This window comes from Pyrus communis, chromosome 4, assembly GCF_963583255.1.
Source record: "Pyrus communis chromosome 4, drPyrComm1.1, whole genome shotgun sequence".
Lineage (NCBI taxonomy): Eukaryota > Viridiplantae > Streptophyta > Magnoliopsida > Rosales > Rosaceae > Pyrus > Pyrus communis.
Window position 1 is genome coordinate 26,174,684 of NC_084806.1, and position 19,299 is coordinate 26,193,982.

Consider the following 19,299-nt stretch of genomic DNA (forward strand, 5'->3'; position numbering starts at 1 on the left):
GGTCAGAGAAGACCATACGGGTCGTCAGGATTTCAGGGAGACGGGGTAGGGGTCATCAACAAACCCTACTGAGGGTGGGGTGTGCCGAATCTTGCGCTGCATGCCTCAAATCCAAAGATAAGTTCCGTTTTTAAATTGTTTTCTTGAATGGTGCCTTAGATTTTCTAATTGTTTAGTATGTTAGGTCCAGTTTTGGGGGATTTGTGATTTTAAGGCAAGCACTGCTGCTATGTATTGTTAAGTTTCTAATTTATAGATTAACCTGCTGTGATTCTGTGCTTGAAGTCAGGCATATGTTTAGACTTCCAAATTGATGCCTTGGTAGCTTCAGTGCTTGCCTTAAAATTACTATAGGCATAACTGTTACAGTTCAAATGTATGAATGTATGAAGGTTTTTTCCAAGGCATTTGTGATAGACCGCTGCACTTTAAATCTTCTCCCAGGTCCCCAATTACAACAAAAATCACAATTGCATACATATTAAGAACACAATGAAACTGAAAAAATTATATGGTTCTAAAGTGGTATAAACCGTTAATGGAGAAAATACGGGTGCATGTATTGGTGCATCAGATGTACGGATTAGGCTTAGGATTAGGACCGGTTCTCTGTGTTTAAAGTCTGGAAAAATACTGTGAAAAAGATGCAACTTTTTTATGGGATTGAAAATTTTCGGCTTAGTTTTGGCTAAGAAATAATTAGAGTGTTAATTAATAAGTTGAGTTAACAAATTTGCAGGATGCAACAGAGCGCATGGGAGAAGTTTTGAAACGAGTTAAGAAGATCCAGCTGAAAAGAGCATACAAGATAGGGAATTGGTATGCTGCTTTGTCTCTGTGTTGGATTTTTATGTTTATGTTCTGCTACTAAGTAGATTTTATAGTGTTCTAAATCTGTTTTGAAAATGTGCTTAAAGATTGGACATGTTATTGTATATTAGCCATGTGGTTTGAATTGGATATGTGATTGAATATTAGGTATTTAGTTTGAATTGATTTGGATATGTGGTTTATTGAATTGGAATTTGGATATATGCTGATTTGAATTGGATATGTTCAAACTTTATATATATCTCTAAAGAAAATAAAAGGAATTCATTCCACATACAGTCTGCATAAAAGATTCCCCTAAGGCATTAAAGCAATCAGGAGCTAGGACAATACTCTTGCAGAATGCAAGTCCACTGCTGGCTAGACATATTTCATGCATTAACATCCCTGCAATTGTTTCTGATCTCTCCAGCAGACCCTGTAAGAGGACGAATATTCCCCATGTTGATCATAGAATTAGTCCCTGTTGTAGCTTTAGACCGAACTTTTAGTCCCTGTTGTCACAGCTGCATCACTATTAAATAGAATTTGATCTGAACATGGGAGATACAAAACTAATCGGTAGTTAAGGATGCAAATTCACCACTGTATAAAACGAGATACGACAAGTAACAAAACATTTATAGCTTAAATGTTGGACAAGACAAAAAGTTATGCTTCTCAGTTATCAAATGCTCATGTCAAGTACCAAATGTTCAATGCATTGATGCTTGAAATATTAAATCTCTATATAACTGAAAGAGATTGATAGAAATTGGTCTCTGTAACCAAGTCGTGCTCCTCCCCCTCAAAACATGTAAGGTTGAGGGTTTGATTAATAGGAGTGGAGACTCGGTTTGTGCCTCAAAATATACTCTTTTCTCTGTTGTGTGCTTGAATGCCTCGGATCTGTGACTCTTGATTGCTGAAAATTAGGTTCTTTGCACCCCAACTATGAATTTTAGCGTTTTTTTTTCTTCTACGGATTAATGCAATCACAAGATTATTTTGTTGATTTTTATACATACGTTTGTGGATGAAGGGTTTAGGTGCCCTTGAAGATGCCCACCCTGATTTTTTTTACACCAAGTGGTGATGGCAACCCAGGCATTCCAACTTGCCTAGGTACTTCAATCTTTTCAGTTTTTGGTAATTTTCGATTGCTGTTTGGTTGCTGAGAAAGAGAGGGAAAATAAGAGAAATCATCAAACTTGATATATATCATTTGTTTTTAGTCACATTGATTTTTATTGTGAGATATTATATGATTATAGTTTATAATTACCTGTGGACTTGAGTAGTATTGTCTAAAGCTCTCTAACTACTCAGTTGTATCTATATAGTAAGAAATTGTTGTGTAGGTGAACTACAAACCTCAAATTCCCTCCGTCTGTATATTTGCAGTTTAGGGTTGCTTTTCCGTATAAATCTTCTCTTGCAAAGAAATTCAAAGGCCTCTAATTGTATTCATGGACTATAACTGTAATTCAACAATGTACATTATTATTTAAATATAAAAAAGGTATAATTTATATATAAAGTCAATTTAATTGCTTTGAGAAAGGGAACGGTTAAGGGAGTTATGGGTTTTTGTAGTACCCTGAAAAATTTAAATATATGTTTATGTGGAAAAGCTTATCGAAAAGGGGAAAAGATGAAAATGCTTTAGTTGGCTAAATTGAATTTATAAGAGGACGTATTTTATTCTCATATATTTTATCATATTTCTTGGCATATTTGGATAGAGCTCAATCTCACGAACGCGTATGCGCAAATCGTTCGTGAAACGGAGTTATAACTTATAAGTTATAAACGAGCAAAGTCAGGGGTGAAATGGTTATTTGACCATAATATGGATTTCTCCAGATAATTCTGGTGAAGCCACGTGGAGGGCTGGGAGAGAGAGGAATGGGCACTGCCCAATTAGAAACCATGGGAGGGAGGGAAAGGAGAGAACCAGAAAAGGAGGGGAGGAAACCGAGTTACCTCAACCCGCGTGACCCGACCTGAATAACCAAACCTCCGATGCTGATTCCGGCGTTTTCCCGGCGAGTTGGGTGACGCCATCACTACCAATCAAGTCCTTGTCGTCCCAGCTTCCATTCCCACCTAAGTTGGACGGCTGTGGTCGAGGTTTCACGACAAACTTTCGTCGCCTTCTCCGGCGAGTCCGAAGGCACCCACGGCGGCGATCCGCCCGTTTCTGACGCCACCACCGTCGACCACCACCATGGGTCGACTTCTCGTGAACCTTGGAACATGTCCTAGGCCTGGGTTGGGGCGGCAGAGCACCGGAGGTGGCGGATCGAGGCCACCCAATTTCTAGGGTTCTGGTGAGTTTCGAGGCAAATTGGAGCTTTTTCCGGCCAAATTGGACTTGGCCACAGGTAAAGTTTGCTCTACTCTTTGAGATCGTCATTTCTGTAAATTTTGAGAATTTTTAGAAATAGTTGAAATTTTTCGGCAAGTCGGGGCGGCCGACCGTCACCCACGGCGGTGAGTGGGCAGGGGATCGTCGATGCTATTTTTAGGATAAATTAGATGTCCTAAATTTAGTTATGATATTTGTATGACGTAGGTTGATCGTTTGAACCTAAGCTTACAATGATACGTTACTTGGTCAATATATGAATCGAGGATCCGACCGTTGGATCGTAATGAAAATTTTTGTATGTTGTTCTAGAAGATTAGGGTGAACTACGAAAGACTTGATCCCTTTGTAGGGTACGTAGGCAGTCTAACGAGACGGTTAGATGCAGCCATAAAATAACCCAAATTTAATATTATGCTGGATTTCTTTAAAGGAAAGAAATTTATTACGGTACTAGTGTAGTGATTAACCATGATTTCATTTTGGCCTATCATTGGATTTAGCTTCCAATTAAGAATTTTTGGATCATTACAGTTTTCAGGGCCGATTTCTAGGGAGGTGGTCTGGTGTCAGGGTGGGGGTATGATATGGGGGAGAGAGGAGAGGGGGTTGGTTGCAAAGAGTGGGGGTGTGATTTGGGGGAGATAGGAGAGGGAATGAGTGTGTTGGCTGTAGAGAGATGGTGGGGTTGAGTTAGTATCTCTCCCTTTCTGTCGCTTCTCTCTTCCTCCATCTATGACACCTTTGTTTTGGGGCCAAAATGTGTTCGCTTTTACATAGAAATTTGAGTGTTTTATTTATTTATTTGGGTTTTTGTAGCTGAGGCATATTATGTTTTGTGTTTCTGGGTTTTATCTCTAATTGTCAATTGGATTTTCTGGTTTCAAAAATGGGTGGAGGCATCGACTAATCAGTTGACTGATCAGCAGATGCCAGTGTATAATCTTGCATCGAAGATTCTTTGTCGGGTTATTAATGTATCATTGAAGGTAGTGTGGTGGCTGCTCTTATAAAGAAAACTAAGAATTCCGTATTTAATTGTTTAGCTGCTTCTTTTGTACTCAAGTTATTGGGCTTTGTGAGGGAATAATATGTTTCTTTCTGCTGAATTATAGGCTGAACCAGACACTGATGAAGTCTTTGCACAAGTCACTTTACTTCCCGAATCAAATGTAAGTTGTTGGCTTGGGGATTCTGTTTTAGTGTGGGCGGGTAAAACTGATTATGGGTTGAGATTCTGATGGTTTGATGTTATAAATTTTAGGAAGATGAGAATGCAGTGGAGAGGGAAATAACATAGGGCGCGCGTCCTTAAACAGGAAAAGACTTTGGTTAGGCATAGCCAAATTAAGGAAGAGAATAGGTAGAGGCTAAAACATAATCAAGTGGAAATTTTAGGTACAAAATGTGGAATGAGTCAAGAAATTATACAATGGTGTCCAACTGCTTTCCACCACGGCCACTTTAAAAGGCTTAGTTCTTTTTTCCAAGTGAAGAAATAAAATGGCACTTGAATCGTAGAAATATTAACATCTATACTCAAATGAAAAAAACTGAATATTTGAAGGGAAAAAAACACACCAGCACACACTTGGAAATGGCTGGAAATATTGGCAAACCTCACAGTTTATATGCACGCTTTAGCGATATTTATAATGAGGATATTTACATTAGCAAACCTCACTTATGCCCTGTACACATTCTACTGTTTAAGTAATGAAGAAAACTATTCTCAATGTCTCTAGCTATTCATTTATTATCTTCAATGATTTGGAAACCTGCTACTACAGTTTTCAGAATGGCTATGTCACACTCTGCTATTCTTCCTGTCAAAATGGGGAAGGTTTGCATGGCTGTCACTCTTCCAACAGGTTAGTGGGTTTCTCTGGATTCTCGTTTTTCTCTATTGGGTTTCGATTAGTTCTCAAGTTTTTGCGTTTCTTGCTTTGCTTTTCGCATTTGAACATAAAGTTTTTATTTCCTCATGAATCTGATCTGCCTTTTTCAAAGATTTCTCTGGTTAGAACTTTAGTCTACAAGCTTTGTGGCTGATCAGAAGCTACCATATTTGGATTTTGCTGGTAAGCATAAAATTATATATATATTCATTAAGTTTATATAATTACATGGGTGTTCTTTGAGTGCTATGTACGTATATTTCCTAAAAGAAACTGATTTCTCACACTATTTTCTTTTTATGCACCTTTGTTGAATTTTTGGCCTTTAATTTTTTTTTTATTTTTTTATTGAATTAAAATGACCAAAATAAACACGAGTGTACATGGAGAATAATGAGTATGCGGAAATCAGTATCATTTGCCAAAATGTTTATCTTTATAGCTCATGGTATATATGAGTTTTGTTGTTGTTGCTTTTCTTGCTTTTGGACGTTCTGCTCTGAAATTTATAAATACATAGAATATTGTAATTGAAAGAAAAATAACTTTGGACTGAATTCTGCATACTCAATTTGACAGGAAGAAGGTTTCGAATCAGACGATTGGAAGACAAAAAGGTTATAATTGTTATGACTGAATTGAGCATGGTATGTTTAATTATGCAGATGACCATCTGTTTTACTTTGATTAATTTCTTTGGTCAGTGCATATCATAGATAATGTATTTAATAAATGATGTAGAAACAGTGTCCGGCTTCAATACTACAAGTGTATTATCCGTTAGATTCGACTTTCACAATTATTAAATCTTTTAGTGTAAATCTGAACCGTTTATTTCCCATATCATTCAATATTATTGAAGTATTTTCTGTAGAAACCTGCTGGAAAAAAATTGATGTAGAAACCTGTGAAAAGCTTAATGCAGGCATCTCAACTCAATTACTACAAACCCTATTCAAGGTGAAAGGTGTTATACACAATGGAATTGCAGGAAATGCAGATCCCCAATTCGAAATTGGAGATGTCACTATCCCTCAATTTTGGGCTCATACAGGCCTTTGGAATTGGCAGGTATAAAACACTAATTTTCTTTAGAAAATTGGCTTTTGTTTGGTAATCTTTTTTTAATCCAGTTAATTGAATATCCAATTAATGGAAAAATGTATTCGTACCAAACCCCATTCCAATTGAATGGTTGGTGTATTTGTTCCAAACGACATTTGAATTGGATGATTGGTTTATTTGTTCCAAACCCCAATATAATAGTATTTGTATTTCTGCCCATTTATGGATGATTGGTGTAGCTGCTATGATTGTCATATTGTGCATGTTGGTTATTGCTTAACTGAGCAAATAAAGTCAGCAAAAAAGTAGATGCTATGTCAGTGTATGTCAATGGGGAGTGTAGCTATGAAATATATGATTACATTGATCATGGATGATGAGTATAACAGAGTCCTAACTGAGCAATACATGTTAGTGACTCAGTATAGATGCTAAATACTAATGGGTGAATAATGAATGTTCTGCTGAGTAGCATGTTATTACCAATCTTGATAGATTTACAAAGCATATGAGAGAATTCGTATGAATTTTGCACTGGTGGCTGAAGAAAAATCAACAAGCTAAATTACTCATTTAACTATTTACATGCATTTGATCACAGATATTGAGAAACCTTAGAGTTAATCATCTGTAACAATAAATGTTAATTATTCAAGCCTGATTTCTTTGCAATGGCTTCCTTCGTTAACCTTTACAACTACTTCTCTCTTCCCTTTCCCACTTCCTCCATTCTCTCTTTCTCTTTCTAATCTCTACTGAGTTTCTTTCAATCTGTCAATTTATATAATTTATTCTTTGATGTGATATTTGGTGCATTTGATTTGGTTTTGTGAATGTCTTCCTGACTTTTCCGCTTTGGATTCAAATAATAAGTTCAATGGTTGTATATATAACAGAATACTGATTTGCGAAAAGGCAATTCAAAGCTTCAAAATTTGTATATTACGCTAGGCTGACTACCTTTTTTCCCCGCTTTTTCGACTTTGAGCAATTGCAGTATTTTAGCCCAACTTGCTAAAATTTTTGTTTATTTTTAAACGAATTCTGTATGAATTTACTTGTAAATGTTATATGAATTTGGTATAAACTTGAATAGAACTTATATCTGCAGGTTGAATGTGTCCTTTACCAACTATTTTTTGGTATAAGAAAAAGATTACATTATATACACACAATGCAATATGTTGCCTATCTGTTTATATACATGTTATATTAATACATATAATGTTACATGTTAAACAGAGCAATAGATGCCAAGCCAAAAGTGAGAATGGGAACGAAGAATCCATGCCAAAATCTCGCATTTGTTCATAGTGGTCTTGATGGAACATGGAATCCATATCACCAAGTGTACTAATTCAAGGTTCATTGTTCAAATTCTTAAATTAAAATTAATTTTGTCTTGACTCTAGTTTCTTCATGTCATTCTTAACTTCACATGCATAGATATTGATAAAGAGCTTCAGGAGGGTCATTGCTAAATATCTACAAATTTGTTAAGCCTCAGGCTTCCAGTTATCAAACTACAAGTAACTACGGATTAGTAGATGTTTAGTAATGACCCTTTTGAAATGATGGATATATTGTCGATATTATTGATCCATTGAGTATCCATGAGAACTTGAAGTAATCATTGCCATAAAAAGTAGAAGTGATGACTCACACCAGGAATCAGTTATCTCATCAGCAGCTTTATTTTTATCTAAGATCGAATTTGACACCTGTAGGTGTATATAGGTTAAATCGATTGTTAAGATGGCAATTTAATCACTTTTCAACGTCCGATATCTCCATCTCCCTGTTTTGGATTTTTAGTTACTTGAAATGAATAGATTCTAGGCATTTCATTTAGCAAAATGAGTAGTGGATAGTGCTAACTCATTTTTCTTACATGCATAGCAATACGGGCACTTTTCTTGGCAATATAGTGCTTAGCTTAAAATTAGAATGTGATTAAGTTGTATTAAATTTGTTGGATTAACCACTGGTCCATTTATAGTTCATTTAATCTTTTGAATTAGTAAGCTACTGTGTTGTGTCCTTCACATTTCTTGGTGTGCTATTGATATGGAAAACATCATCTATCTGTTCTATTTATCGCATGTCATGAGAATCAAAGTAGACTTGGCATCCCTTTTGTGGTCTTTTTTGTGTTGGCAGATGCCATCAGATAGGCAAAATCGTATTGGCTATAAAGTGCAATGAATGCTACAGGTTACTAAGTTTCGCCATATGCCTTCATTGTGGCATTGCCCTCTCTGCGACAAGTAAGCATTCTAATTTCACTTTGTGGAATGATATTAAGTTGACTTATGGAATAATATAGAGTTGTGTCATGCATGAAAACTATGAATCCATTTCATCATGCATTTTTTAGTTAAACTAATATGTTTTTGTTCAATTGACTGCAACTCATGCCGCAGTTTGCTTCACAAACCTCTACGATTAGCTTCCATACAATATGTTGCAAGTTTGAGGATATCTCTACATCTTAATTTCTGCTCTCTCTGGTTGTTTCAAGTTTGTAATTTTACATGCTATAATGCCACGTGATTTGATTATAAAAATATAAAACAAAATCCGTCCATGATTTACAAATTTGTATTTGATTTTTGATGTCTTTTCAGTGTAAGGCATATGTTGCACAAGTGAGGTAAGTAGGTTGCTGGGCATATATTTTGCCATCTTAACTGCAGGGGCAAAATATATGTAAACTGCAGCTTGCTTCTGTTTCGTATGGAAACAAACCTTCTGCTTATTTTTGCCTTTGAAAAGTTGTGGTTACAAAATCAGCTACTTGAACAAGTCCTCAACACTTTCTATTTTTAGTTACCTGTTGAAATGGCTGCCTACACTGCATGACACATATTATATGTGTGAACTTAATGTTTCTTCTATTTCTTAAGGAAACAGAACTTTTTTGGAAACCATCTCTTTCTAATCAAAGACGTTCAGTTTCTTCCCACTCATTGTATAATGTGTCTATATGCCAACTCACTTGAATGTATATAAAAGCAAAACTGCTTATCTTATCGACCTCATTCACTCATGTATCCCTTTGTTTGTTCATAGTTATGTTGAATTTATTCAACTTAAATGTGTTTTATTCATCTGATTACGCCTGAAACAGCTGCCTTCCGCGGTAACGAGCGGGCCTAATTTTTAGTATGTACCCAAATCATAACACATTCTTCTTTTTTAATTTTTCTTTTGATACAAGTACAACGCTATTTGGTGTCAAGGGTTCAAAATTTTAGATTGACCACACAATGCGCAACTCATAATTTTTAAGTATCGAACTCTTATGTGTGGAGAGTTTTGAGACCCCAAAATATAAAGATGCTGCTACGTCTGTTTGAAAGATTTAGATTGACCACACAATGCGCAACTCATAATTTTTAAGTATCGAACTCTTATGTGTGGAGAGTTTTGAGACCCCCAAAATATAAAGATGCTGCTATGTCTGTTTGAAAGGGATCCTCTCCGGATCCCTTCTTCCTAATCCACCAAATCAGTTCATATCATTGAAATTTGATCAGACGGTTACAAACAGAAGCCCATTTAAAAAATTTATAATTTCAATCGTTGAATCAAATTTCAACAGTAAGAATCCCTTGATTTGGTAGATTAGGAGAAAGGGATCCGAAGCCGTTTGATTAATGTATAAGGAAAACTAATGAAAATGGTTTGAAAACTTTGAGTTTTAATAAAAAAAGACAAAAAGGTGTTGTAAGTGAATAGTACCAGGAGTGACTTTTTAAAGTAAAAATGTCATTTTCGTTAAAAGTGAACAGTACTAGATGTGTTTCGTTAAAACTCCCTAATATATATCCTGAGTGAATAGAAGTCGACTCAATAATTATTGGGTGGTTTAGTTGGATAAATGGATTTTGCAGCGGTCAAATAACTTGTATTAAACGGAAGTAATCTTACCAAATAATGAGTAGCGGTATAACTACTATTCTGACTTTTAGTGACTACATTATATATTTATTGTATTTGTGTGTGTGTATATATATGCGGAATAGGATCCTACTCGGATTCTTTTTGTGAAGATTTTGAAGATCATTTCATCGTGTCCATTCATCTATTATCATGCGGTTATAAATCATTTGAAATTTTTTTATTTATAATTGAACACAAACAATATCTGATAAAAACTGACCATACGATATATGATAAATGGACACGATGAAGTGATAATTGAGATCCTCACAAAGAAGATCCTGATCCTATATACACAACATCGATGGGATCCTTCCCTTTATTCATCAGCTCATGTTACACTCGGAGACCCTTCGACAGCAACATATATATATGTCGATGATCTGCATGTTTGAGTTTCACATGCAAAAATATGCATGGTCAAAGTCTTAACTTCTTTTTTTTCCCAAAAGTTTTACTATTATTAGAAGAGGAGAGTTCGGAATTATTACAATTATTTAGAGGATGAAGAGTTTTGAACACGGAATCTATGAGTAGAACTTAGCACGTTATCTACTAGGATACTAGTGCACATACAACATAACTTGAATTCTCTCTCTCTGGGTTAGAAAGCAACAAAGAGTCCTATTGAGACTGTATATGTGTAGGAAATAATGACATTACAGTAGTGACCAACAACTATATATTCAAGCGACAAGGAAATTGAACAATTCTTTAGGTAAATGTTTACAAGAATGTGAAGGTATCTTTTTCACATAGGTGCTGAATACTTAAAAATATATGTATCTGAGTAGAGAATTCAGAAGCCTCACTACCAATAACCAATCCAGGAAAATAAACCTTATTAACGAATAATGAATGCAGAAATTAATTTTTCTACATAAGGTTGAACAGTTTTTTCAAATTTATAAGTACGAACCAGAGAGATGATGATGACGAGACTTATGAGATTGATCTGCAAAACAGAAAGAAAAATGTAAACTTTAGTTTATAAGGAGGCAAATGCATCAGGTGAATGTACAGTTTCTAAATTAATTATTAAGAATTTTATTTGATCTCAATAATAAAGAGGAAATATTCAACAATTTAATGTAACTGAAAAAAATGAAGCGAAAGATTTGAGAGGGTATCTGCAAGAACTTACTCTAGAATATCTTTCCAGTAGGATTCACTTGTTTCATCATCCATGAGTTTCTCCCAAGCGTCAAAGATGGCCGTGGAAGAAGTCCCCGGAGATAGTGCTGCTGATGAAAATGCAGGAGGTGGTTGGTTCGAGGTCTGGACATATATATCACCATAGCAACTACTGCTCATGTTCTCCTGATCAGTACTATTGCTATTAATACCTCCTTGTGCACCAAACCCACCTTGAAATCCTTCAAACAAGTTAGAAATCGCGTGGAAGCTGTCGACTTTATCAGCCTGCTGGTTCCATTTCTGACCACTTAGTATGGTACTTGCACCACTCATATTTCCTTCTCCAAACAGATGAAGACTGTGAGAACCAAAATGACTATTAGTAGTAGTGTTCATCACGTCTGCATTATAATTTTTAGGAGGAACACTACTATTACTTGTGCTCACGACTGGCATCATGTATAAACATTGAAGTAACTGCATTTTGGCAAGTTGGGCAGCATCCGCTGCTGCTTGCAGGCTCATGGCATTGTCCCAAGGACTAGTCATCATGTTCGAGTTGCCAACACTTGCTGCTCTGAGCAACCATGAAAGGTCGAGGAGGTGATTTAGGTCAGTCCTTGGCTTGTGGGTGTTTGGATCAATCCCCATGTGCAGGAGCTTCTTTCTCAGGTGGGTGTTCCAGTAATTCTTGATTTCGTTATCCGTTCTCCCTGGTAGATGAGTTGCAATCTTTGACCACCTGAAAGAACAAGCAACGTACACCTTTAATTAATTAGTTTCACAAATTAGTTTTACAAATTTGTGTAGAGGAAACTTAATTTATATGTGAATTGTGATGGATGGAGAAAATTAATTAGCATACTTGTTTCCAAGAACTGAATGAAGATTGATGATAACTCGTTCTTCCTCTTCGGAGAACTTTCCTCTCTTAATATCAGGCCTCAGGTAATTTGTCCACCTTAATCTGCAACTCTTGCCACACCTGTTGAGGCCAGCAAGCTTGGGGAGAGCTCTCCAGCTTCCATGACCATTTCTTCTAATATAATCCGTCAATTTCGCATCTTCGTCCATTGTCCAGGGACCTTTCTTCAAACTGTTCTCTTCATCACAACAAGGGGATCTAACCATTGTGCTAATATTAATACACAAACAGGGAAAAAGGTAAGGATATTGATTGATTCTAGGATTAGCTTTGGACATGTATATATTTTTGAGACATGCTGGTTTTTTAGGTGCAAGGAAGATGTAGTTCAAAGAGTGATGTCATTTCATTCTTTTCCTCATTAGGATATATTTCTTAGCTACCTGAAACGAGCAATGACGATTGACGAGGAAGCAACCTTGAAAGTTAAAAACCATTTAGAAAATAAGATGGCACGATAATTATCAGGATTAGGTAGTGCATGTGTCATCAATGAGACAGTATGGTCGACAAATTTTCGTAAAGCCACCAGTCAGATTTTCATTGGATATAGAATGCCAGAAGAATAAGGTGGCGTACCTAGGATTCAAGGTTCGGATTGTGTCTATGTTTTGTGACAAAAAACTAATAGGCACGCGACAACGTGACATCAAGAAAAGCAGATGGAAAATATACAGATTGTGTGCTACTTGAGAAGATGTGCTGTCATTGACTGTTGTTGTCCACATAGTAAACTGGTATTTGAATTGATTGCAAAGACACCAGAAATTTGACATTTTGTTTTTACTCAGGGAATGGTAGTGTTCAATTTTTTGCTGTTGCTCCGTTGATGATGTTGTAGACATGCAAATTTCGGTGAAAATAAATGATCATCAAACACATTAAATTTTGGCATGCGAGGGCTTACATGGCATACAAGGGGGGCTTACATGGCATATGCCTCATCAAGACCGGAAATTAATATTTGATTTTAATTAAAGCAAATAGAAATGCCAATTGGGCAAGTTGATTATTTAATGGAAATAAATCACGAACCAAGCCACAAATCAAGTCCAAATTCATCCATGGGCAAGACTTGGAAAGTCTATAAATACAAGGCCTCAAGGCAAAGAAAAGAGATACAAAAATCATTCAAGCACCCAGAAGCTGTCAAAGCTCAAGCACCCAAATCCCCAAAACACTTACAAGAATTTAGAAATTTCTTTGTGTTATTCACCAAACTTTCGAAGAATCATCAAGCAATACTACTCATGCCGATCCTTCAAATCGCCATGAGACCAAAACCTCGCAGCAACCGTTCATCCGAGACCAAGTCATCGTGACCCTTGGATCAACAACCTACACATCCACACATCTTTTGGAGATTGAATAAGAGGAAACTTGTAAACAGAGATTGTAACCCTACAAATTCATTAATACAAATTTATTTTTGTACACGTGTTCTTGTTTCATTTGTCACAAGAATTTCGTGTTTACAAATTTGACACCCCCGGTGGGACTATCTCTGCCTCTCATCTCTTTCTCCATTGGATGAACAAACACCAACAAAATCAATGGCATCAAAGAAGGGTCAAGTTGTTCCTACAATCAAGGCGAAGAGCATGAGCATCTCGGCCGCAAGTGGATAGTCTATTGGCGTCACAACCAGAAGTAAGGCAAGGACGGTCACTATTCAACAAGCCACCTCCAATTTGGTGCCACTAAAGGAACAAGGGGAGCGTCAGAGGTGGGAGCTTGTCATCAGCTTGGCCTCACTGGAGACATCAAAGCAAGCCATTGCATGGGAGAAGACAACCCGGAGTGATGAACGTGGTTCTTTTGTGTCAAAAAGTTCAAGGGAGTGCTCATTGTTGCAAGCCTCAGATGCAAACTCAAGCACTGGATCCTCCCACGGATTGCCAACTGACCATTGCCACGAGGGGACTGCGGTGACCCCTTCAATGACTGCAGGGGACTTTTATCATGTAATCATGCAAGTGATGATTACTGGTGCCACGCTCATTGAGGAATAGCTAGCTTAAATGAATGAAGTGATTGCAAAGTTGACAAAGACTGTCAAAGAGAAGGACATGTATATCGCCATTCTCATGAATAGGTTAGAGATGCAACATAAAGAGGAAGCTTACCCCAACCCGGAGAAGAATCAGTGGGACAAGGAGTCTAGCGAGAAAGAGGAGCATCAGGTAGAGAAAGTAGGAGAAAGACAAAAGCCGAAGTCTGAAATGCTCTCTTTCCATCTAGCAACTCTAGGACATGATCTCTAATACCATCAAGGCACAGAACGAGGGTACTTCGCGGGACACTAGGTTGTATTCCAAGTCATACACCAGTAGGATTGATGGATTGCGAATGCTGACAGGGTACCAGCCACTTAAGTTCATGCAGTTTGACGAAAAGGGTAACCCAAAGCAACACATCACCAATTTTGTCGAGACTTGCAACAATATTGGAACAAAGGGAGGCCACCTTATGAAGCAATTTGTCCGCTCCTTGAATAGGAATGCATTTGACTGGTACACGGACCTGGAGCCTGAGTCTATCAACAACAGGGCTTAGATGGAGCGGGAATTCTTGAACCGTTTCTATAGTACCTGTTGCACTGTTAGTATGATGGAACTCACAAGTTCAAAGTAGTGGAAGGACGAGCCGGTTGTCGACTACATCAACCGATAACGCTCACTAAGTCTTGACTGCAAATATAGGCTTTCAGAAACATCTGCAATAGAAATGTGCGTATAGGGCATACACTCGGGACTACACTACATCCTCTAAGGCATCAAACCACGAACCTTTGAAGAGTTAGCTACTCGCACCTATGACATGGAGCTGAGCATTGCTAATCATGAGAAGAAAAAGCCAATCGCTGACTACAGGAGAGATAGAGTCTTCGGGCTAAAAGTAGAGAATGCGGTGAAAAAGCCTACCAAGGAGGCAATGATGGTCAACACTACTCCCATCAAAATCTCCACATGAAACACCACTCATGTTAAAATTTCCTCGAAAGAAAAAAAAAAGAAAGAGGTCAAGCAGAACGAGCCTTTTCTTGGTCAGGAAAGTTATAAGCATACCTTAAAAGAACTCGAAGAGAAGACTTACCCATTCCCTGACTCTGATGTGGCTGCCATGTTGGAAGACCTGCTCAACAAGAAAGTAATCGAGTTGCCTGAGTGCAAATGACCAAAAGAAATGAATCAAGTGAACGATTCCAAGTACTGCAAGTATCATCGCATCATTAGTCATCTGGTGGGCAAGTTCTTTGCCCTCAAAGAGTTAATCATGAAGCTCACCTAGAAAGGAATAATTGAGATAAACCTAGAGGAAGTGGCAACAGTGAACATAACAACTATTGTGTTTGGGTCTTTTAATCCCGTACATTTCTATGCATCATCTGTCAAGCTTCAGCCACGTTCTTCTAAGGTGTGTCGTGAAATGGTTCATGCAAGAAAAGCCTGAATGGAGCATGCCACCATAACTCATCTGCCGATGATAATGAAATGTGGACGTTGGTGATACGAAGGAAGGTGCGAAAACCACAGTTGTAAGCTGTTCACCCAAGGAAGGAAGACCAAAGAGGAAGCCCACGCCACCATGCTTATATGACCCCTCCAAAGGCAACCATAAAGGTGATAAAACCGACACTTGGAGAAAAGCCTAAGACCTGAAAGCCGCAAGCTCTCATAGTTCTGCAAGAGTACTTTCCCAAAGGCTTTTTCAAACATAGTTCAAACACGGTTTCTTGCTAAATGGTTAAAGGAGAAAAGTCCTCGAATGCGAAGGATACTCCTGATAAGGAAAATGAGGATCTTTCGCAAGTGAAAGGCATACCTGCATGCTTTAGCATGCAAGAAGCATTAGTGATGAATCCCGACAACTACAAGTCACAGACATACAAAGGGCATTAGTGGAGGTGTTGATGAATCCCGACAGCTACAAGTCACAGATATACAAGGTTGGAGACTTAGAGCTTCGACCTCATGAATGCGCCATGTGTTGTGCCACATGTGTTGCCATTAACTTTACTGGTGAAGAGCTACTATTAGGGTTGAAACGACATAATCACCCACTCTTTATCTCAAGTTATGCAAGAGAACAAAAGATTGGTTGCATGCTTGTTGATGGAGGTTCAACAATAAACATCATGCCAAAGTCAACAATGACGGAGATATGGATCAAGATGGACGAGTAATCTCAGAGCCACCTTCTAATCCAAGGTTTTAACCAAGGTGGGCAAAGGGCAATATGTATAATTAGGATCGAGACGGCAATTGGAGAATTAAAGTTAAGTACGCTATTTCACATTATTGATGCCAGGAGTTACTACAAATTGCTATTCGGAAGGCCTTGGATTCACGACCATCAACCCTGCATCAATGTCTAAAGTTCTACAAAGGCAGGGTGAAGACAATACAGGGGGACACAAAGCCATTTACTGAAGCTGAGTTATATTTCGCCGACGCCAAGTTTTACATGGATGAAGACATGGTGCTGGATACCCATTCCACAGAAATCTAATCAATAGGTAAAGTCGTGCCCAGAAAGAAAAAATTGCAAGTAGTGTCATCTCCAAAGAAAAGTGGCCACAAGTGTTTAGAGTACTCGACATTCGAAGAGAGCGGAGCATCCTCAAAAGGATCGAACACATCAGTCATTCGATACATTCCAGTGTCACGAAGAAAGAATGGGCAATTGCCAATTGAGAAAGAGAAATAATGAACATGTAAGAAAATTGGAAAAAGAAGGCGTAAAGCTTCTGAAGGCAGCCACAGTTATGACACTACCCACGTTAAATAATCCAAATGTTTCAGAGCCATCATTGCCGAGTTTCGTTAGGCAAAACATGACAGACCGTGGCTTTCTTCCTACCAAGAGGTCCGAGAAAGGCTTCGACCCCAATGTTTAGAAGCTTATGTTAAAGGTTGGGTATGACTTCACCTCATCTTCAACACTCGGAAAGAAGGATCTAGGCATCATTGGTGAAAGGAAACATGAGCTCACTGAAACCCAGAGAAAGCTAAAGGAGCATGGTTATGAAGTCAACTTTACAAAGGCAGGCCTTGGTTTCACACCTATCGCACCTGTCAAGATTTCAAGCAAAGGGAAAGATAAGAAGGTTAGTACTCAACACATCAACGTGGATGTAATGGAATATGAAGAAGAGTCAAAGCCCATTCCATGAATATCAATGTTTGATCGTTTGATCAGTTCCACGCCTCGAACTTCCTTGTTGGATCTCATTGGTAGCCAAGTTCGAACTCATGAGTTCAACATAATGACTGGCTCTAGTAGACAGGAAAGTGTGGTTGGTTTTCCTCCATGAATGTTAGCCTTGGAGAGACTCACAGTGGCAAAAGATCTGTCTAAGGAAAAGAAGCCGGTCTTAGCAAAAATGAGACATGTCGATTCAGCCAAAGATGGTGAAATTCGAAGTTTAATCCTTTCATGCATGAAACACCAGTCAACACTGGACGTGAGCTTAGATGGACAACTAAAGGTGAAGTGACAGATAATTATACACACTAGTCAAACCATAAATCAACAGGTTGAAGAAGATGCCAAAGAGGAAATAATCCAAAGCGTTTACCACATATCAGTCAAAGAGTTCAATGAGGATGAGGACGCTGAAGGAGACATTAAGGAGGCCCCACTGTAACTCGAGGACGGGGGGCAGACGACTAAAGATGACCTAAAAAAGCTCAACTTGGGCATGAATGAAGACCCAAAACCTATCTTTGTTAGTGCACTATTAAGCTAGGGCGAAGTGGAGGAATATTGCTAACTGTTACTGGAGTACAAAGATGTCTTTGCATGGACATACAAAGACATGCCAGGTTTAGATCTTGTCATTGATGTGCATCACCTCTCGATTAAATTGGGGGAAAAACCACTCAAGCAGGCTTAGAGACGTTATAGGTTAAAGCTTATTCCCTAAATTGAAGTTGAGATCGATAAATTAATTGAGGCAGGTTTCATTCGGGAGGTAAAATACCCCAGGTGGATCTCAAATGTAGTCATCGTTCTTAAAAAATGGGGACAAATCCGCGTTTGTGTAGACTTTCGCGACTTGAATGATGCATGCCCAAAAGACGATTTTCCTGTGCCAATCATTAAATCATGGTGGATGCAACCATGGGTTATGAAGCGTTATCTTTCATGGACGGTTCGTATAGTTACAAACAAATAAGAATGGCCCTAAAAGATGAAGAGCTGACAGCCTTTCGTACTTCTAAGGTTATTTACTGCTAAAAAGTGATGCCATTTGGTCTAAAAAATGTGGAAGTAACCAATCAACGCGCCATGCAGGAAATTTTCAATGATATGCTTCACAAGAATGTCAAGTGCTACGTTGACGATTTGGTGGTCAAAATGAAGAAGAGGTTGGATCACTTGAAAGACTTACAAATGACGTTCAACCGGCTGCGAAAATATAATCTGAAGAAGAACCCATTGAAGTGTGTGTTTAGTGTCACGTCAGGGAAATTCCTTGACTTCATCGTCAAGCATTGGGGCATTGAGGTGGACCAGTCAAAGATTAAGGCCATCCAAAGCATGCTCGAGCCAAGAAGCCTAAAAAAGTTGAAAAGCTTGCAAGGGCGACTGGTTTTCATTAGGAGGTTCATCTCTAACCTAGCAGGGTATTACTAACCTTTTAGTAGGCTAATGAAGAAGGACGTGTTGTTCGTATGGGATATGGCCTGCCATAATGCTTTTGAAAGCGTAAAGAAGTATCTGTCAAACTTACCTGTCCTATGAGCACCTGTGCTTGGAAGGCCACTCATATCGTACATCGCCACTCAGGAAAGTTTAGTTGGAGCACTCTTGGCATAAGAGAATGAATCCCTGAAAGAAAAAGCACTCTACAACCTCAGTCGGACTTTTACTAGTGCCGAACTAAACTACTCCCCGATCGAGAAGATATGTCTTGTTCTTGTATTCGCCATCCAGAAACTAAGGCATTACATGCACGCATACACCATACACCTAATTGCATGGGCCGACCTAATTAAGTATGTCATGTCAAAGTTAGTTTTGACAGGGCGATTGGCCAAATGGGTGTTGCTTCTTAATCAATACAAGATAATCTATGCCCCAGCAAAGGCTGTCAAATGACAAGCTCTAGCAGACTTCTTAGTAGACCACCCGATTTCGGC

At 38.1% G+C, this 19,299-nt stretch overlaps 1 protein-coding gene and 1 long non-coding RNA gene across 8 annotated transcripts; one reads left to right on the plus strand and one right to left on the minus strand.

Moving 5' to 3' along the window:
- The first annotated feature begins 387 nt into the window (after positions 1-387).
- Positions 388-8,734, plus strand: LOC137730544 (uncharacterized). 7 transcript variants are annotated; one of them, XR_011068179.1, is made up of 10 exons: positions 388-819; positions 1,853-1,935; positions 4,297-4,353; positions 4,446-4,544; positions 4,972-5,052; positions 5,192-5,262; positions 5,659-5,726; positions 5,995-6,150; positions 7,387-7,507; positions 8,305-8,734. It is a non-coding gene; the product is annotated as an uncharacterized lncRNA (long non-coding RNA). The 7 variants fall into 7 exon arrangements; XR_011068177.1 differs by lacking the exon at positions 4,446-4,544 and having other exon boundaries at positions 8,305-8,411; positions 8,568-8,734; XR_011068181.1 differs by lacking the exon at positions 4,446-4,544 and having other exon boundaries at positions 8,359-8,411; positions 8,568-8,734.
- A 2,495-nt stretch (positions 8,735-11,229) lies between these two features.
- LOC137730643 (transcription factor MYB41-like) lies at positions 11,230-12,357 on the minus strand. Its single transcript, XM_068469617.1, has 2 exons — positions 12,092-12,357; positions 11,230-11,968 (listed from the first exon to the last, which is right to left on the minus strand). The coding sequence occupies exons 1-2, from the start codon at positions 12,355-12,357 to the stop codon at positions 11,230-11,232; spliced, it is 1,005 nt and encodes a 334-aa protein (XP_068325718.1).
- Positions 12,358-19,299: the final 6,942 nt, after the last annotated feature.